This window comes from Carex rostrata, chromosome 2 (assembly GCF_964058835.1).
Source record: "Carex rostrata chromosome 2, lpCarRost1.2, whole genome shotgun sequence".
Classification (NCBI taxonomy): domain Eukaryota; kingdom Viridiplantae; phylum Streptophyta; class Magnoliopsida; order Poales; family Cyperaceae; genus Carex; species Carex rostrata.
In genome coordinates this window covers 1,721,949-1,743,038 of record NC_135919.1, presented here as the reverse complement: position 1 = coordinate 1,743,038, position 21,090 = coordinate 1,721,949, and the positions used below count along the sequence as shown (strand labels likewise).

General features: G+C 36.9%; 4 protein-coding genes across 4 annotated transcripts; 1 reads left to right on the top strand and 3 right to left on the bottom strand.

The window, feature by feature from the left end:
* Positions 1-339: 339 nt before the first annotated feature.
* Positions 340-5,278, top strand: LOC144568185 (uncharacterized). Its single transcript, XM_078318448.1, has 8 exons — positions 340-616; positions 741-844; positions 1,046-1,386; positions 2,166-2,412; positions 2,495-2,835; positions 3,378-3,636; positions 4,205-4,542; positions 5,014-5,278. The coding sequence occupies exons 2-7, from the start codon at positions 760-762 to the stop codon at positions 4,540-4,542; spliced, it is 1,611 nt and encodes a 536-aa protein (XP_078174574.1). The 5' UTR covers positions 340-616; positions 741-759; the 3' UTR covers positions 5,014-5,278.
* A 617-nt stretch (positions 5,279-5,895) lies between these two features.
* Positions 5,896-8,115, bottom strand: LOC144568177 (large ribosomal subunit protein uL2). The gene is made up of 3 exons (XM_078318436.1): positions 7,800-8,115; positions 6,884-7,120; positions 5,896-6,434 (listed from the first exon to the last, which is right to left on the bottom strand). The coding sequence occupies exons 1-3, from the start codon at positions 8,000-8,002 to the stop codon at positions 6,089-6,091; spliced, it is 786 nt and encodes a 261-aa protein (XP_078174562.1). The 5' UTR covers positions 8,003-8,115; the 3' UTR covers positions 5,896-6,088.
* A 3,717-nt stretch (positions 8,116-11,832) lies between these two features.
* LOC144548678 (uncharacterized) lies at positions 11,833-14,600 on the bottom strand. The gene is made up of 5 exons (XM_078297396.1): positions 14,004-14,600; positions 13,381-13,658; positions 13,008-13,195; positions 12,848-12,914; positions 11,833-12,102 (listed from the first exon to the last, which is right to left on the bottom strand). Exons 1-5 carry the CDS (start codon positions 14,584-14,586, stop codon positions 12,061-12,063), a joined length of 1,158 nt encoding a protein of 385 aa, XP_078153522.1. The 5' UTR covers positions 14,587-14,600; the 3' UTR covers positions 11,833-12,060.
* Positions 14,601-15,220: 620 nt separating this feature from the next.
* APG9 (autophagy 9 (APG9)) lies at positions 15,221-20,209 on the bottom strand. Its single transcript, XM_078318463.1, has 10 exons — positions 20,003-20,209; positions 19,183-19,820; positions 18,727-19,047; positions 17,960-18,182; positions 17,701-17,880; positions 17,095-17,301; positions 16,919-16,996; positions 16,744-16,814; positions 16,527-16,637; positions 15,221-16,342 (listed from the first exon to the last, which is right to left on the bottom strand). Exons 2-10 carry the CDS (start codon positions 19,755-19,757, stop codon positions 15,442-15,444), a joined length of 2,667 nt encoding a protein of 888 aa, XP_078174589.1. The 5' UTR covers positions 19,758-19,820; positions 20,003-20,209; the 3' UTR covers positions 15,221-15,441.
* Between the last annotated feature and the right edge of the window lie 881 nt (positions 20,210-21,090).

Genomic DNA, 21,090 nt, shown 5'->3' with positions numbered 1-21,090 from the left:
AATAATTTAAGAATTTGAACATATATAAAAAAAAAAAATCAAGGAACACTATTAAACCCAAAAGACAACTTCAATAATTTAATTGAACTTTGAAAAAGAAAAACTCACAAACTGAAATAATTTTTGGGAAAAGAAACATACTTTCACGAAACATTGAAATCAATATGCAATCAATAAAGAGTCTAATTGAACCAAAATCTACATTTACAAATTTGATTAAACCAAGAAGATTTCATAGACTCAAATAAACCCTACAAAATATTTAAGAATTTGAACGTATAAAATAAATCAAGGAACTCTATTAACCCAAAAAGAAAAAAAAAATTCAAAAAATTAATTGAACTTGAGAAAGAAAAACTCACAAACTGAAATAGATTCAAATTAACCCAAAAAAATATTTAAGAATTTGAAAGTACAAAAAAAAAAAAATCAAGGAACTTTATTAAACCAAAAAAAAAATTGAAAAATTTAATTGAGGTTTGGGAAAAGAAACGGACTTTGACGAAACACACCTCCCGGCTCCCGCTATCCCCAAACAATAATATCTCCTTCCCTTTGCGCCTTTTTGCCTTGGAAGAATCGAATCGGTAAAAGAAATCAAATCTGAAGAAATTAGGTGAGTCTCTCTTCCAATTCAATTCATGGGTTCTTTCGACCAAACCCAAAACCCCAATCGCTAGATTTTGAGGATTTTTTTGCTAAATTTGATAAAGGGTAACCTTGTCTTTCTCCTTTTTTAGTGAGTGATAGGAATCTAAAATGAGAAAAAGGAAAGCTGTCAAGGAGAAGAGCACTGAGCAACTGCACAATGCAAATACTGCTCTTGTACAGCCAAGAAATACCAGTAAAAATCAGACAATGCTTTGCTCTTATCTTAATTTGTGTTTGTTTCTTTTGTTGAACAAAAATGATCTAAACATTTTATTTATTACTAGTGAATTAGATGTAATGGGTTCAACTTAATTTAGACAAATATATTACTATTATGTTTAAATGACAAATTTAGATTTTTTTTTTTAAAATGAAAAAAAAAAATATGAAACAGGTGCAAGAAGCACTTACCCACTGAACCACCGGTGGAGCCGGAAGGGTTGCTCAAATTTTAGATGGAGCCCGGCAATGAGTCGCTTCCTTGTTCGGTACCTTGTCGAACAAGCCAAGATGGGCAACAACAACTTAAAAAGGCATGCGTTTACAAATGCAGCTCAGGCCGTGGCTGAGCAATACAACATAGCAGTCACTGATACAAATGTGTTGAACCATGTCAGGACGATTCGTGGCCGGTTTCGTCAGATTAGACGGCTTCAGGAATTAGATAATGTCACCTGGGATGATACAAGAAAGGTTATTGGCATGGATGAGGAGTCATACCATGACCACATTAAGGTATATATGTATTGGTATTTGCAAATAGGTTAAATTGGGTTAAGTAAATGAACATATTTCATTTGACTTGCTCCAGAAAGTATAGATGCCTGTGAACACTGAGACCAGCTGTTTTCTATACTTTTCCTTTTTGTGCAATATGCATGTGGTGAGTTTGTAATGCATCTCTTTTTGGGCCCACATTAACCAGAACTTGGTAAAACCCCTTGTTTCTCAACAGCAGAATTCTGTTAATCCATTGCTCAAACTCAACAGCTCAATAACAAATGAATGTCATGTCGAGGCGCAAACAAGACAGTTTTTGAAAGAAAATGTAAACAGTTTCAACAGGCTGCCCAATTTTTGGGGACCCAAGCTGAACTCAACACTGGACATATTATATAAATGAGAATCTGTGCTACGGGCCCACAAAATATGCACTTTTCAGCATTATATAGGGTGTTGGGGGCACAAGGGGCATTGAATCATCACTCACAAGTAAATATCTAAAAACATGACCTTTTGGTACTGGTACTGCATCAATTCTGTTAGTTAGATATTTGCCATTCAGGAAACCTCATAAAAATTTTAGGTCTAGTTCTTCTGGTATTGAAACATTTAGTCTGTATAAGAAGGATATAGATTGGTTATGGGGTTCAAACTCATCTCCAAGACAAATATTCTTTTTTACTTATTTGCTCTTGTTAAATTTACTGTTATTTTTTCTTATTTTCAAGAATAGATCAATATCCTATTTTGTGCTCATCTGTTTTAACTTAAAAAGGATATATGTAATCTAGGAGAACCCTAAGGACGAACCATTTCTGAACAAGAAGATTGAAATGTATGAGGAGATGTGCGTAATCTGTGGTGACAACAATAATCAAACAGCTCAGGACCTGACTGGTAGCTCGTCTGATGAAGGGTATTCTGACAATGATGACTTGGATGGATCTGAGGATATGATCAAGGAATCTCCCCAATCTCCTCCTTATGATGCCTCTGCTTACGTTTTATCTAAAAGGAGGCATTGCCAGGGGCAAAATGGTAAATCGCTACCCCTCTTTATCCCTCTCTCTGACAATAGAACAGCAACCCATAAAAAATTTGTTTTCCATTAATGATGCAGGTACAGTAAAACCACATTCACCGGTATGGCAACCGAAATCAAGCAAGAAGGGTTGCACCAACTTCAGGTGGAGCCCATACATGAGCCGCTTCCTCCTCTCCTATATTGTTGACCAGATCAGGCTTGGGCTGGTCAAGCGGCAGATCCTCACCGCTGCAGCCCAGTTTGTCGGTGACAAGTTCAACGTGAACTGCAGCATGATCAATGTGGAGAACCATCTGCGTACCGTCCGTGGCCGGTACATGCGGATCAAGAAGCTCCAGACTATGGAAAACATAGAATGGGATGACGAGACGAAGATGATTGTCATGGATAACGTGTCCTACCATGAGCATATTAAGGTACTTGTTTACTAATTTTTTTTTATTGCTATTTTTCTTTTCTAATCGCTTTGTTGGGTTTAGTTCGACAGTTAACATTTGTTGAGGCAAAGTTCTGTAGGAAATAGAACAATAGAGTATCAACTATACTTTGGTTGACTTTTTGCTTAAGGAGGCTTAGTCGTATTATTTAAACTATAAGTTTAATCCTCGCCAAACAGGAAAATTTGCAAATTTGGTGTAACAAGTACATTATCCTTACAAGCAATTAACAGCTGCAATTGTACCTTGTTGGCTGAAGTGAACACTTATTATAACACTAAAGATATGTATGTGCAGGAAATATGGGTGTCAATCTTACAGTACCCATAACATGTTACTCTAAACTATACAGTAAAATCATGTCTAAGCACTATATTTTTAAAAGTATGTGTGAACCTATTACAACACCCTGTTGTGCTATTTCCTAGATGAACATAAACAAACCACTATTGAATATTGTTACTCGGAATGTGCTGTTAACTCCTATATGAACAAAATTCTTGCTTCTACTTTGTACTTAGGTCGAGCCAAAGGATGAGCAGTACCTGAATAAGAGGATCGACATGTACGATGAGATGGCAATTATTTTTGGTCATGACCAAGCCAATGATAACCTCCCATCTGAGTGGGCCGACCATGATGACATAAAATCGGCCCATCATATCAACGGTCAAGGTCAAGCCCGAGGTTCCGGTTATGATACTGATGAGGATTCAGGCAGGCAGTCTCCTCTGACATGCTCTTCTTCCGGATCCCTGAGGAAAACCCCCTTACATAAAGGTACACTGTGCCCCATCTGATGGTGAGAATAAGAATTGTAAAAATTTTGGTACCAAAACCATATGTCCATAATCAGTGTGATACTCCTTTAGAACACATGATTGACTTTTTTTCCTTGGTATTTGTTTTTTTTTTTTTTTTCCTTTAAAATATGGGTAAATTTCATGTATATGCATTATGTTCTAAATGTCACCATGTACGTCAGTAAGTAGAGAAATTAACAATTTTCCCTTGGAAACCGACCAATTAGAAGAATGACATTTTTCTTAATGGGTTACATATATATATATATATATATTTATAAATTTAAAATGAGTTTTGATAGAAAAGACAATAAAATGGGTAAATTTGTGAGTTTTTGAAATTTAGAAGGGTAAATATCATATTATGAACTTTAGAGGGGAGAATATACATAATTTTGAAGTTTGTTTTTGAGGGGTATACATAAAATTCCTCCTTAAATTATTTAGGAGGATTAAGAGTGCAGCCTAGCACTGCTAGTAAAGAAGGTAATTTTAGGAGATATATTGATGAATCACTTGTGATGAAATGAAAGTATGAACTATAGGAGAATGCAATGGGAACAGTGACGGAAAAAACCAACAAGAATTCACTCATTGGGCCACGAGGAAACTAATCATGGACCTGAGTGCCAGAGTAGGTTTCTTAGCAGACTCAATAGGTGACCTGGCTGATGCTGTCAGGAGCAGTAGCAACAGGGGTATCTGTGTGGAGTTGTATCAGGAGGTTATGAAGTCTGAAGGGTATGATGAGTTGTCACTTGCCAGGGCATTTGATTACTTGAATGAGCACGAACATCTTGGCAGAGGCTTTTTAGTCAAGAGTCAAAGGCTCCGGCAGGTTTGGTTGTCAGAATTTTTCTCTGACAATGACCATGCGCTTTAGGTCTATCTCTATCTCTGTTTCTCTTTCTGTGTGTGTGTGGACGTGCAATCACTTGGTTATCAGATTCATGTCAGAATCTCAGAACCTTAATGGCCAGCAATTACCATACAGACTTGGAAGCGGAGCATACGATGGTCATCGGACCCAAATAGGTCCGATGCCCGCTCGGAACTGTCCTATAAGCTTCATCGAATCGATTTGGGAAGCGAATCGGACGGTTCCGAGTGGGCATCGAACCGATTTGGGTCCAATGTGCCATCGGACGCGCCCCACTTCCTGCAGACTTGGCCACTCTGTACTCATATGTTGTACAGATTTATTATGTTGCCAGTTCTGCCTGATATATCTGGTTTAATCATTTTTTTGAAAGAAAAAATCAGGTAAACTATGCTGGTGTATGATTGTATGAAGGTTTGGGTTTTTTGGGTTGACTACTACTGGTGTATGATAAAGGAACTTTTGAAATTGCAGAATTTGTGCATCAAGTATGTTAAGATGTAGGAGGGCTGGCCTCAGTTGCCTCTAGGAGGAGGCACTATTTTTTGTCGTGCCGGTTATTTAATGGTAGTAGCTGAGATAGCAAATTAATAGAAAGCTGGCAATCTTCTTTTTGTTTATAGTGCCAGTTTGTTTTTTGTTTGAAGAATTACTAGTTAGCATTTTTTGTGCCGGTGGTGAGTATTCTAACTTGCAACAGCTAAAATATATATGATAGGCGAAGTTTGTTTTGAGTTGCTCGCATTCTCTGTATGGCGCCCTGTTACAAATTCGCTCGTTTCTCTATAAATACCTATGTAATGTAACCCCGTATAGGGTACATATCTGATACATATTAGAAATGACAAAATTGATCATGTTACAAATTAGAAATAGCAGTTAGAACTTGATAGTGTTGGGTTGCATCTTGTTTTGGTCAAAATTGATCATGGTTAGAATATCTTTTTATCAATTCAATTTTCTTCTTACTGAATGTGAGCTTCATATGCAAAATTGAAATTTTACAGAACAAATGGCATGTAAAGTTACCTTAGTTCTGGTAGAAAAGATGTCAATTGCTTTGTGCTCAAATGAATACTGCTTTCTTTCGTTTTTGGGGCACCTTTTACAGCAAGAACTAGGAATGCAAGTCTTAATATTGGTTCAGCACGTCATACATCAGAAAATTGTAATACTGATACAGCAAGTCAAATATTGATTCATACAAGTATTAACATTGATTCAGCAAATCAAATAATTGATTTGGATAGTCTTATTATTGATTCAGAAATGTTTAATATCGATTCATAAATGTTTAAAATTGATTAAAAAATGTTTAATATTGATTCAAAAATGTTTAAAATTGATTCAGAAATGTTTAATATTTTGAACCTGGTAATATAGATGAGAGGGGGTCATAAATGTCTCCAAAACTGACAAAACAATTGAACCTGATAATCCCAAACAAAATCCACATATAGTAGGTCACAAATGTCTCCAAAACTTTGATTAACTCTCAACAAAACAAACAACAATCCTAAACTTAAACAAAACAGAAATATTAAAAATCCTATGGTGCCTTGTCTGCCTTAGCAGCACTTGCAGCAGCCTGTCCACGAAGCCTACCAGTACGGCGAGCAGCAATAAGACCGACCTTCTGTCCAGGTGGTGCGTCACGGCGAACGGTAGAGGCGTGACCAATGTGCTGGTGGTTACCACCACCATGAGGATGCTCCACCGGGTTCATAGCAACACCACGAACCTTAGGCCAGCAGTTGCGCTTCACACGGTACTTGTGGTAAGCATTTCCGGCCTTGAGCATTGGCTTCTCTGTACGTCCTCCACCAGCAACTTGACCAATCATGGCACGGCAGCTGCTAGGGATGATTTTCTTAGCACCGGATGGGAGCTTAATCCTGGAGTATAAAAAACACAACAGCATATTCAATGATCACATAACTGAGCCCAATAGGCAATAAATTCTTAGCACCAGTAAGTAACAAGGGTGTACAAGTACAACTGTACAACTACTCTTCTTTATTAAAACAACCAGAAAATGATTATAATTCCGGTCTAGAAAATTATTGAGCAAATTCATCACACTCAACTCACATATCAGATTTACTAATCAAGCAATGAAATATCAGCTCAAGGAAGAGAACATGTATAACAGTAACAGCAAAGGAACAAAACTTAATTGTGGTTTAGAAAGACAGACAAGGTAAGGACATTGATGAAACCATTGGCTAAGATCCAAATGTTGGCATGAGCAATGTGGTGCCAATAGACAAATTATGTTTGATATTTCCTCAATACAATCATAGACATAACATCAAAAGAAGGATTAAAGGGGAAAGAGAGAAACCTGGAAGTGCCATTGTCAGGGTTGTGGGAGATGACGATAGCATAATCACCGGAAGCACGAGCAAAAACACCACGGTCACCGATGTGGTGCTCAACATTGCACACGACACCTCCTTCCGGGATTGCACGAACGGGCAGTACATTTCCTACTTGAAGGGTGGCCTTGCGGCCACAGTAAAGAAACTGCCCAGTGTACATTCCCTCAGCTGCCACAAAAAGCTCCTTCTGATGCTTGTATCTGAAGAGAAAATATAATTTTTGTTAACTTGAAAATTGATATAAGAGAAGCTTAAAATACTGTCAACATTGCTAAAAGGGATTCTCAGGTTCTGCCTAGATTGGAAAAATTATCAGATTCTCAGGTTCTCAGATTCTGACATTTAAAATCCAACTTTTCATTGAAGTCACTCTCATAAGGGCATATCATAAAAGGGCCTAAAATTTACACAACAGTCCCTTAAATTAAAATATTCAGTCTGGTCCCAGTCAGTGCAAGCAGTACCACAAAGCAACAGATCCGATTTTTTGGTACCAGAAAACAGGTACTGAACAGGTACCAGGTACAATGTTCAAAAAGGGTTGTCACAAAGATAAAAAATCACAGCTGAACCAAGGCCCAATCAGAATTCATAAATTCCAACCGAGTTTTACAAATTAAAATCCTACTTATCATTTTAAGTCCCTCTGGTACTGATCTGGACATATTATAAAAGGGCCTAAATTTTACACAAGTCCATCGAATTAAATTATTCACAGTTTGGTCCCTGTGATCCGATTTTTTTGTACCATAAAACTGGTACCAAATCGGTACCAGGTACAATGTTAAATTTCTGACCCGCATACGAACAACAAGGAATTTTCCAATTAAAAATCACAAAGCGCCTAGTAATAACAATCCTCACGAACGGATCTCTTACCTGAAGGGGTGACGGAATGTCACCTTAGCCAGGGGAGCACCACGGCCTGGATCATGGATGATGTCGGTGACTACTCCTTTCAAGTAGCCGTTGCGCTCGCCGAAATCAAGACTGCGAAAGCGCGCAGCCCCCTTGCGGTGGTGAGTGTGAGACTTGAACACCGATCCCGCTCCCTTACGCTGTGCTCTGATCACACGACCCATTTCTCTCTCTCCCTTACTGGTGCGGCGCTGAGAGGTGGAAATACAGGGTTAAGGCTAGGGTTTTATTCTGAGACAATATATATAATTAGAGGGTCGGATATTGCGATCTGAGCCGTCCGATGAGAAGGATTGGTTCTTAGGGTTTACCAAAGGCCCATGGTCAGCTAGGATTCTTGGGATTTATTGTTGTATGTTTTTTGGGCCCAGATAAATAATCTTCGGCCCATGAGCAGCTAGGATTCCAAGTTAAGTCTTATGCCATGTTTAACTTTTCTCATCTACTCCTAAAAGAATGTGTTTCATTGGTCTACAGTGCTCTTATAGCAATACGCTATTTTTTTTGGAAGCGTCTACAGTGCTCTTATAGCAATACACTCCACTACTTTTTGTCCACCATCTGTCCACAGCTTTGACTTACGCAAATACTATAAAATTACTTCTACATGCTGTATAATTATACAATATATCACATAAAATATATCAGTTAATCACAAAACATCCAGCAACTATTTGAAGTGGTCCCATGATAGTTAGAAAAAGATTGCAACTTGCACAACAGGACAAAATAAATGTACTTTCAAACTGTACTTTCGAAAATTACAGTTATAGGAAGTTATTGGCAGTTAGAGTTAGTTATTAGCGGTTATTGGTAGTTAGAGTTAATTATTAGCGTCCGCACTGGGTTAAATCTTGTATACTGTAAAATTGAATCTTGTATACTGTAAAATTGAATCTTGTATACAGTAAAATTTTCAATTGAATCTTGTATACTGTAAAATTGAATCTTCTACACATTAAAATTTACAATTGAATCTTGAATACTGTAAAATTGAATCAGCAGAACTGTAAAATTGAATCTTGTATACAGTAGAATTTTCAATTGAATCTTCTATACAGTAGAATTTTTAATTGAATCTTGTATACTGTAAAAATTAAATCTTGTATACAGTAGAATTTTCAATTGAATCTTGCATATTGTAAAATATATACTGTAAAATTAAATCTCGTATACTGTAAAATTTTCAAATAATACTATAAATTTTCAATTGAATCTTGTATACTGTAAAAAGACAGTATACTGGGAGTGGATAAGGTTGTGGACAAATGGTGGGCAAAACTCAGTGGACAGAAACCTTTTCTCATTTTTTTTTGTTTGTTTAATTACTGCATGACCAATATGTTGTTTATCAATGTACATTGTCTTTAACATTTTGATATTAAAACTTATTTAAGCACAATTTTCTAAAATTTAAATTTGTGTAGAAATAATCATGACAATAAAGCCAGAGGTAGAAAGCAGTTATTTGGTTTCTGTTTTGCAAATAGACTATTATGTAAAAATTGTGCGTTTAAAGTTTATTTATTGCCTGCAATAATAAAATATTATAAATACATTACAGCTTACGGGGCACAATGGACTATATATTATGTAAAGAATTGTGGCTTTAAACTTTATTTATTGGCCACAATTAATAAAAATCAGGTTAAGAGTAAAAATCAGAGCTCCTATAATAGTACCTTGAAATAAAGGGGACTGAATGGTGTATCTTTCCAGAGGCAATCTGAGCCTTTCATTTAGAAAATTCATCAAATCTTATCCGTTGATCTAAATATGAGATTTTATATATTTTTTTGATGTATCTATATGTGTACAAGTCTAAAATTAGTTATAAACTAACTCGCCACATACAAATCTGTACAGAAATGGTATCTTTTTCCATGCGTTTTTTCTGCTCCGCCTTTTTTCTTTTCTTCTTTCCTTCCCCTAACTGACTCACCTTTTCTTCTTTCCTTTTCCTAACCTTCTCGTTTTCTTTCTCCTCCCGTCCTCCGTCTTTGACTCTCCTCTCCTAGATCAAAATTTTGGCGATCCTCTCCACATCAGACCTACTCCCTGTTCTTTCTCCTCCGTCTCTTGTCTCGACCTCCCTCCTCCTCCGCCACCGGCTATTCACAAAGTTCGAAGCTCTTGTATTGAGCGACGCGAAGAGGTTGAAATCGCACAGTGAAGGAGAAAGCATGAAGAGGCTAAAATCTCGGCTACTGAGAAGAGAAAGAAGGGTTTGTACTCTCTTTTTTTAGCTTTTTCTGCTTCGGAATGGTTCTATATATTGTCAAGCCCTAATTTTTAGGGTTGAATGTCATTATTGGTTCCATCTAACATGAATGTGAATGTGTATAGTGTTGATGTGTGGCTAGGGTTAAGTTTTTTTTAACTTCACGGTGGTTCTTTCCATTTCCTGTGTATTATGTACTTTTGATCTTGCTGATAAAAGAAAATTATACATTGTTGCTAATATAGAAATAATCATGCAATGTTAATTGGGTGCAAAAAGAAATTGAAATGGCAACTGTGATTGAACTGACTCGAGAACTTGGCACCGTATTTAATCAATCTTGTCAGCGTAAGGTTTGTAAACAGTCTTGTTAACTTCAATTGCAATATCTGAACATCAGAATTTGGTTGATTGAGAAGACCATGCTTGTAAAAAGTACATTGCAAGTGCCTTTTCTTTAGTTCTATTTTATTATCTTTGTTTTTATTTTATTTTTTAAAACAAAAGTGTGTGATGTATGTATGAATCAATGACAGAGGAAGTGAGCATTTGGGGGAGCCCTGTAAGAACCTCTGGTTTATTGTCAACGACCTTCTCCAGCCGACACCTTACTATTCTCTCTAGTAAATTTACTGAGGTAATTCAAAATGACATTCTTACGTCCCTCTCTGCTCTTACTTTTCTCTGGCAGAAATATCTTGCTCACCTTTTAATTCATATGTGAAATGCTGATTTCTGTCAACCTTTCTATTGCTATATCAATGGTAATTGTCTGATACAATTAGGATTTTGTAATGAAAATGGCAGGTATGAAATGGGTACATGTAAGACTTCATTTCCAATTTTGGGTTTTTGGGAGTCCGGATTGATATTTTTTCATTAGAAAGTAACTTCATTTCCATTTTTATTAGATAGTAACTTCAGTTCCAATTTTGGGTTTATGATAATTTTCAAGAGTCTAGCCACGCGTAAGAGGAGATAAAAGAATTAATCCTGCAGCTCATGCTAATTTCTGTGTTTTTCTTGATACACTTAATTTGACCTAATTGATTGATTTTGCTTGTTTATTTTCTCTGTAGCAAATAAACCATAACCTCAATCACAGAGGAAGAACTGTTTTAATTTTCCTATGGAGTTCCTTAAGATGTATTGCCTTTCGTCTTTTTTTTTCTTCCTTTTCAATTACTATGCATTAGTCATGTACAAAAAGGGGGAAATTGCATAATAATAACAATTCTCAAATTATTGTGAAAGTTTAAAGAACGGTCTTTTCCTTGATTTGCAGATATCCCTGCTTCGTAGGAACTTTATAGGAAATTTTTTAGATTCTTAAATAGTGTAGAAAATTTTCATCTCTCTGTAAATTATCTTTATATGGTGTTCTTTTGGAATTAAAGAAAGAAAAAGAAAAGCTGAAAGCTCCAATCAGGATTGTTGAGGGAAAAATGTGTTGTGTTGGATATCATATTAGATATTCTGAATCAGAACTGTGGTAGATTGTAAAGAAGTAAATAGTACATTTGTGGAGAATGTTCATGTAGGAAATATATGAAAGATTCAGTACTTTTTTGGGCTATAAGTTATATAGTTTACATTTTTTTTTCTTTCTTGTCTATACTTTGTTGAAAAAAAAAAGCACTCAGGTATAAAAATTTCATAGTAAGATAATTAAATTTAATGAAGTATCCATGATGGCACAAATTTCCATTTAAAGAAGGTGATCAAAATAATTTTTTAGTTTCCACGGCAACACGTGGCCGGCACTTACTAGTATCATACAAAAGGCATTGTAGTTGTTCAATACAAGCAGAGAAATTACTAGTATCATACAAAAGGCATTGTAGTTGTTCAATACAAGCAGAGAAATTGCAAACCATGCTTTACTACATGAATCAGAATTGTTACCTTTTGACTTCCAAGTATAGTTTCAAAAGGTATCAAGAGATGTTGGACATAACATATGACACATTAAAAAAGAACAAAAGAAAGAGGAGATCGAATTTAGCTTCTCGTCATGTTTCGCCACTTGTCTTTGAGATCAATCTGCTCAATAAACGGTGAACATCTTTGAATTAAGGAGCACTTTTATGTATACAGTTTCAAAATATGAAAAAAAAAATATATATATATATATCACTCATTTCCCTATCTAAGCAAAATGTCATGTGCTAAACCCTCTAAATCAAGCAAAATATCTTTGTAAATTAGGGCAAGAAAAAGAAGAGGGAATTTGGGGATGAGTGAACGAGGCAACTACATGTTTTAAAGGGAAGTTGACATTCATAATTTCTTTCAAGGAGGATTCTAATACTTCATATCTTTCATAACTCATCATATCTCATATTTTATATCTTAGTTTTCAAAGTCCAAATTGTTGATCCGAACCGCTCAACATGATATCCAAACTAAATATGCTTGGATACCAAATTTTATAATTTTTGGAAATATTTTACTATTTTTTTAGATAGGTAGAAAATCACTGTTTTTGAACGGTCCAGAGAGTGATTTTGTACCTATCTAAAAAAAGAGTAATTTTTTTCCAAAAATTATAAAATTTGGTCTCCAAGCATATTTTAGTATGAATATCATGCTGAGCAATTCGGATCGACAATTTAGACTTTGAAAACGAAAATATAAAATACGAGGTACGAAAAACACGAGGTATTGGAACCCTCAGTTCTTTCAGGGGTATATAATATAATTGTAGTGGGCCCAGTGGCACTATGGCACAAGGGTTATTAATGAAAATAATTTCTAACAGCTAAAATAATATATCACAAAGTGTTACCTCCGTTCTCTCTTCAAATATATAGCGATAGTGAGTCAACATTTGCTTCCAATTCCCTCTTCCAAATCTTCAGGATCAGAAACAAAATTGTAAGAAAAATTAGGAAGTGTTAAGAAACTATCAATCAAAGAATACATAGCTAATAGAGAAATTTATGTACTCTTCGACAGCATTTCTCAATGTATCTTCCTCTAGTACACTCCATTTTTTGTTTTTCCTCCTTACACCAAGCTTTCTCTTTGTCCCTTGCATAAGAGGAGAAACTGCAATTCTCTTTGGGCTAGCCAAATGAAACCTTCTTGGACTTCCCTCTGAGATATCTGACATCACCTCAGCAGTCTCGGTCCACTACAGATACCATAGACACACATATCAATACATGTAACATAACCTGAAACTAACAACTTAGAGAAATAGGGAAGTGACAATTTCATGTTTGCCCTCCAAAAGATCCAAAATTTCTCATCTACCCCATTGAAATGCCAATAAAGGCGCCCTTGAGTATACAGTTAAAAATAAAAGTAGTAAACTACCTCATAATGGAATGCTGTTGGTTGGTGATCCATGAGACTTTGCTTTGGCATTCCAGTAGAAATTACATCTTTAACCTTACAATTTTCTGGCACACCCTTGTCAATCTCGTTTCCTCCTGCCTTTGCTTGATAACTTTCAGCCACTTCTTTAGCAAACTTGATTGCCTCAGGTAGTGGGTCTTCAACCATTTCCTTAAGCTCAGCACATCTCGACCGAAGATCTTCCACCAGTTTCGTTAATTCTGGTGTTGATATTGACTTTGCTTTAATTTGCGCCACTGAACAAGTTCAAAAAAACTTTTGTCAAGGTGGTAAATTATTTTTGTTACTATAAGAGCATGACAAATTGAACTAGTGCATGCCTAAATGATGAAGTTGTTGTTTAAACTAAAGATTTCCAACTATGTTTGCTTAAGAATCAATGTGCAATGAAGTAAAAAAATGCTAGTGTATCAAACAAGAATTGGTCGCTTGTAATGGAAATGCAAAATATTGCACAACCTATCTCAGAATAGCCAACCTGTTAAAGCATAGTTTCTGTAAGATAATAAAGTTTAGGGTTTAGCTAATATGCTGAATACGAAAACAAAATATTTCATAAAATAACTGAATGAAACACTCACTTATTTGAGACGGAGCTGCGATCTCAAGAAAACATGATGGAAACTCCATCTCTTCCCTCTCCTTCTCCAGAAAAGCCCTAACTGCCTCCATTGCTTCCTTTAGAGTGTTTCTCCCCACAATCTGTGCTCTCAAAAAAGGATCAGTCAGAGCCGTCGCCATTTCCTCAGCAACTGTCTTCATGCGGTCAGACGCCAAACCAGAAGCATCAGGGAATTTCAAAATTTCACCAATGCGACGTAAGAAGAGAGATGAAACGGCGGAGGCAAAATCGGGAGCTGAGGTGACGATGTAAGTGGCCACTGACAGGTAGGCGTCAGAGGCGAGAGGATTAGGGCGAGGGTTTTGATTTTGGAGTAATTCGATGAGGCGGAGTGTGCGAGGGGAGAATCGGGGCCTGGAGAGATCGGAAGAGAGGCCGCGAAGGAGGATGGCGCGGCGAACGGAGGGAGGCGCACTGGCGGAAGCGGAGGAAGAGGGAAAGGGAAGTGCAAGGAAGAGAGCACGGGCGAGTTCATCGGAGATAGTTCGCTGGCGGAGGAGGAACTCCACCTTCCAGTACACGGTGGTCGGATCCATTGTCATTTTCCAAGTTGCATTCGAATTCGAATTCGACGGATCCAGTAGACGGAGTGGTGGCCTTTTAACGTGGGAAAGTATCCTGCGGAGTTTTTCCGTGCTGAGATGTGCAGAGCTTTTAATCTGGTCCGTTCGTTTCGAATCGGACGAACCAGATCAGATCTTGCCCGAATTTTAAAAAACTCAAAATTTGGTGAACCCTTAATCCAGTCCGTCCGATCCGAAACGAACGGACCAGATTAAAAGCTCCGCACGGAAAAACTCCGCAGAGGATAACGTAGGCCACCACTTTCGATTATTAATGGGCTTCACTTCAAAGAATGGAGGCCCGTTAGCCCCCTCCGAAGTTGTAAATGGAGGCCCGTAAGAAACACATTTGCTAACGAAGCTAGTTCATCACTTAATTAAAAAGAACATAACCAAAACATACAATATACATTGTCTTTAACATTTTGAAATTAAAACTTGTTTAAGCACAATTTTCTAAAATTTAAATTTTTGTACAAATAATCATCTTTATTGCAAAAATAATCATGACAATATAGTCAGAGCCTCAGAGGTATAAAGAACAAGCTGAAGAGAACATGCAGGAAATTGTAATTGCTATAGCAAAGCTAGTCTGTGAATCAAGTGAACCGTGTTTTTGAATTGATCTCATCTCGGGCAATGCATAAAAATTTCACAATTGCTGAGATCAGAACAAATTTGTACTAACATAAACATTTTCTTTTTACAAAAGAATTTGATTTCTCTTTTCTTTTCCCATCTTCATCAACACCTTTAGTTTCCATCTAAAACAGATTAAATAACATATCAAATTAAATCCCTAACCCACAATTTTTCACAGATAAGTTGTGACAACTATACTGGATCATTGCTTCTTGGGATGATCCGCACAGGTAAACTAACCCTTTGCACACTAGATATATCCCCGTCAGATCTGTAGGTTGATCCCTCTGCCCTTCCCGTGTCATCATCTGTGAAGGCCAAACCTAAATCTTCTTCGTCTTCTTCTTGCTCCATGTATGTAGTATTTGCAATGCCACCTCGAAATCCTAACCCTAACCCTAACCCTGATCCACGCCCATCTCTATCCATCTCATTTACATCACTTGCATTATGTAGACTATCATGATACGGGTGAGAATCGGGATTTCCAAAGCGTGGTGGTTCGAGGAAACTGTCAGCAGGCGCAGCAGTAGGCTGGTGGGCCCGTGCCCACCATTGGTTAGCATCTTGTCTGTTAAGATGTCGGTTGTGGTTAGAGAGAACACTGTCATTGAGAAACCGACTTGAAGTTGATGCATCTAGAGGAAATGCACTTGAAGTTGATGCTTCTAGAGGGCTCGTGCGCCTGTCAGGCAGGTGCCATGTTGGCATCTCCTCTTCAATCTCATAAAGTGGTTCCTTAATTACCATGTGCAGATCATTAATAGGCATATTAGGAGTGGTGTGATGAACAGGTTCATCAGACGGTGGGTCCCACCTTGAGGTATAGTACAAGTCGAGCAGGTATGGGTGAGATTTTTGGTCTGAATCGGGTAGCCATAACGAACCTAGGTTGTGCCCGACAGGTCGCGATACTGTCACAGGGTTTCGAGAAGACAGTATACCTTCCATTTGTTGCCTGTGGGGCAAGGAATTGAAATTGTCACGGGGTGCCCCTCCTTGATTTAAATGATGCTCCTTGAAATTGCGAAGGTTAGAGAGGAATTTCTGTTCATGTGGGCCCGCTTCCCATGATTGGTATGTGCTCTGAAAGCTGTATCCACAAGCACCAAAAGAAATAAGAGTAAAAGTTAAATATATAAAGAGGTGATTATAATACTGTTCCATTTTAATATATATTTCTGACTTTTTAACCCCACAGTAATCTTCATTAAAATTGCGGAAATATAGAACAAGTAAACATAATTAAAATATGAAAACAGGAATTATTTGTGTACCTTAAAAAGGATTTCTCCATCTTCCCTTGTGAACTTCGCATGTCTTTGACAGCATCACAAGGCGAACCATAGTGCTTATTCCCATGCTTCTCAAAGTCAAACAAGCTCAAACTACAATTTTGCAAGATAAGTAAATTACAAAACCGACCTTCATCCTTTCCAAACAACTCGCTTTATTATAGTTATTCTCATTGAACAAACTCAAAAGTTCACAAACCTACAGACATCCCCGACACCTTGGACATATACAGTGAAGTCTGAGACAAACCGCAAGATATCATCCACGCGCTAAGAAAATATCAGAAAGCAAGCAAACAATTATTGAATAACAATATAAAAAAGAGAGTTCGACAATGAGGAAGCACCGCATATAAGCAAATTATTTTTGATACCTTTGGTATGACAAATATAAGCAGGTAAGGCGTGATAAGAATCGATGCCATTTCCTCCAGTAGCATCATCCCCGTGTACTGTATCATTATATTTGTAATAGAAGTCAGGCACCAATTAAAAAAATGTGTGTGCCAGACAAACAAGGGATAAAGGAAAGCAGGAATTATTTTGGTACCAGAAACAGGCTCTCAAATTCTTTGCGCACAGGCTCAGTATTCTCCTTCCCTCGCCACCGCTTTGGCATGTAATGGGTCTCTCTGACAACAAGGGTCATGGCACCTTCAGCATCAAGCACCTGTAACTCTTCAGCAATCATAGCACGGCTGATTGCTGTCACGGTACCAAATACCGCCGCGTACCAGAACAAGTTCCTCCCAAAGACCTGTCAGCATATCAGTATGCAATAATTATTGTTCAAAATATAAGGAGCTAGTAATTTCATGCTTTACTGGACAAGTCCAGTAGTGACCATTGGTACCAGAAGCTGTTGTCTGTCAGTTCTCTTCAAATTGGGTTTGGCCGTTTGGGTAGGCATTTTTGCTCATTTGTTTTTTCTCATTTTCATTATTTTTTTCCTCTTGGGATGTTTCTTTTTTCTATTTTGGGGGCATCGGGGCATGTGCATGATGATCTTGTGATTAAACTAGATTTTAATTGCGAGTCCATAACAAAAAGGTGCAACCAATACAGCATAGTTGAACAGAATTATACTAGATCCAACCAGTAAGTCAATTCATTTTAACAAAAATAATAATAAAAGAAGAGGAAAAAGGAAGCTTACTTGTCCCTCAAGAAGGGATTCGTCAAGGAAGGCTATAATGATGAGAATGGCTGCAAAACCCCCAGAAACAAAAGAAATAAACTTGGCAATAATGGAGATTAGAGGTGAAGGGAATTGCTTCAGATAGTTTGAGGCATGAACTGCGCTGTTGTTCATGCGGTGCTTGAACAAATGCTCCACCTATGAACAAATTGAAGTAAATCATCTCTACTTACCAGAAAAAAAAATACTAAATCAGGCAAGCAACTTTGGAGAATACCTCGTTGAATTCTCTGAGAATCCACTTAGAGAGGTTAGACCACCGACGGGACGACGCAGTGCTTGGTTGGTGATAGAATTGCTCAGCATGTTTTAGAAAGAGATAAACGAGCATGAAAATTACTAGGCATGGCGATAGTAAAAGCATCCCTATTCCAACTACTATCAACCGTCGCCTCAGTATCAATGGGTTTGTTGTGAAATCCCTCTGAACACAGAATTTGCTGTACCAAAAATGTCAATAACAGATGAAATGATGATATCCTTTTAGTAGAGATCCAAGGCATTATTGAAAGAACAGAACAGATTGTTTCAGTCATTTCTGGCATTTATTCAATAAGATAAAAAAACAGAAATGAATTTCTAAATTTTAATGTAATCACACAAGCAACAACATTTTTGGGGGCTGTTTTAAGTGGTTGATATCCTGTTGAATGGGTTCATTATATATATATGACTTAAAGAACCACTAACACTCCTACCAGTACAATAATATACCAGTTACAGAACCACTAATACCCCTACCAATACAATTATATACCAGCTAAAGAGCCACTAACACCCCTATCAGTACAATTATATACTAGTTAAAGAACCACTAACACCCCTACCAGTACATTTATATATCAGTTAAAAAACCACATACTGACCGGAAACTCTTTGTTATATTTGAACTTCTTTCATTTAAATGTTTGCTTAGATGGGGTCTCGGAGATATAAGAGTACAACCAATTGACAAAACAAAATCCAACACCAGTAGATGCTTACTTGTCAAACATGCTTTCAAAGATGCACCAATTCAGTGTCCATTCCAGGGTCTTCGGAAAAATCAAATAGTTCTTCCTTCCACTTGACCGCGAATTTACAACCGGGCCCCTTCCGGGAACCCACCATGAAATGGGGCAACCGAAAACACCCTTGTTTAGCATCCCGATTAGAAAGTTCTCCTTCCGCATGATTCTCATCACGACCTCATGCTCTGTCAAATCCTTCACAACACACAACCGTTGTGTTCTTTGAAGCCTGACTAGTTTCTCTAGAATTCTCGGCCATGGTTTTGTTTGAATTTCTTGATCAGTGACATGTAGACTGAAAAAGGAGAATGAAATAAGATCAAAGAAACAGGGTCTTTGCATAGATTGTATACACTAGCGTAGACATGTCTAATTATAATAGAATATTTTATTCTAAATCCAAAAGATATCTCAAAATACAAAATAATACCTGTGGTAATAGAATCTTCTAACTCTGAGCGTATCCTTAAATTGTACGAAAAACTTTAAAAAATTAAAAAATCCATATAATGTCAACAACACCATGGAACCCACAACAACCATCTTTGAAAAGGTGAACAGCACCATTGGGTGCTTTTTGATAACCTCCTCCCAGAGGTCACATGGTTTCTCCCCTAACTCAACTGCCTCGACACCGCACTTCACTCTAGTCAGGGCATTCCAATCCACCAACAAAAGAAAGAAGCCGATAAAGCACACAATGAATATAACATTTAATATCTCCAGAATCCATTTGGTAACAATGCACGAGAGACCCTTTTCGCAATAGTAGTCGTATAAGCGGCCAAAGAAGATATCCAAATCAGGGATCAAATCAGGTTCTAGGTTTTCCCGAGCAGAAAGTAGGTGTGATGGGCTATCACAATCGCTGTTGTTTCCTGAGTCGGGTAAAGGCTGGTAAGAGGAGAGTTCGATTTCTATATCCGGAGGGTTCTGATTGAGTAATTGTGATGTTAAAGGTGCACTGGGTTTTGGAAACAGCCATTTGAAGAACGAACCGGACATTGTTTAATAGGAGATGTTGTAACATGAACTGAATGACTCCAATCCATGCCACGACCTGATCATCTGAAATTTGCATAAGAAGAAAATTATACTGGTAAGCTACTGGTATCTATGAACCTACTGATTTCTGTACTCTTTTGTCTTTGTGGGTTATTTCCTTTTTCGTTCAAAATATAAAGTTTAAATTTGAATCAATTCTAGCTGAATTTATGACCAAACATGTCTGAATTGGAAGAGAGACTTACCGTCCGAGTTACGCCGATTCTTGCTTCTATGGCAAAGGGATTGATTTTGATCGGGTATATTTTGTTGGGTCTCCGGTGAAATCCGAAAGAGGCAACTTTTTAAGCTGGATGGGTTAATTAAGAACTAGAAAGCAAGAAAGAAAGAGAAAGAAATAAAGGAAAGATACCGGAAGGTAACCCAAGCGACGAAGAATTGGAATTCGGGGCAGCAAAGGAGAGAGGAGAGAATTTTTTTTCCTGAGGTAACACAAATTTTAAGTTTATCTTCATACCGTTAGATCTGCTATGACACGAATATTAAATGCCGTATATTCTGATCGGACGATCTGAATCTTAAGATAAATATCATGTTACCTCAGAGTATATGTGCTTGGAGAACAGACGACAGGCGAAAGTTGGGTTGAAATTTTCTCCATTCCTGTTAGAACTGGAGGTTTCCTTTCCTATCTTAGAATAGTGATGCTAAATGCTATCTTTGGCAAAACTTAAAAAAAGAACAGGAATTGTTAGATTTTAGGTAATATTTCTTAGACAGGAGATATAGTACTAAAAATAATCATACAATTAGCTTTTGTTTGTTTGTTTGAGTTCTTAGAATGAGAAGTGTGAGATTAGACTAAAATCAATTGTGAGACTTTTTATTTCCAAGTGTATGACGGATTATTTTTGTTCATATTAATATAATTCATATGTGCACAACTACTGACTACATATCAATTAATCAAACATTTAATATCTCAGATAGCTAAAATATTTATTTTTATTTGACACCACATTTATTAGTACATTTTAATTTATTTTTCAATTTGCCACCAGATTCATTTTTTATTTCCTAATATTTATTTGTATTTGACATCATATTCGTTAGTGCATTTATTTGTTCTTTTTGCAAAGTGTTGATAATCCTCTTATTTTAGAAAAAAAAAAATTAACTATAGTTATGAATAAGCATTTAAAACTTGTGAAACTTATAGTTATTTATAAGTAAAAAAAATACGCTGTGATTTACAACATGTTAAACTCAACATAAATATGAAATTCGTGCTTAAAAACTATATAAAGAAATAATTCTCTTGAACAAATTCTAT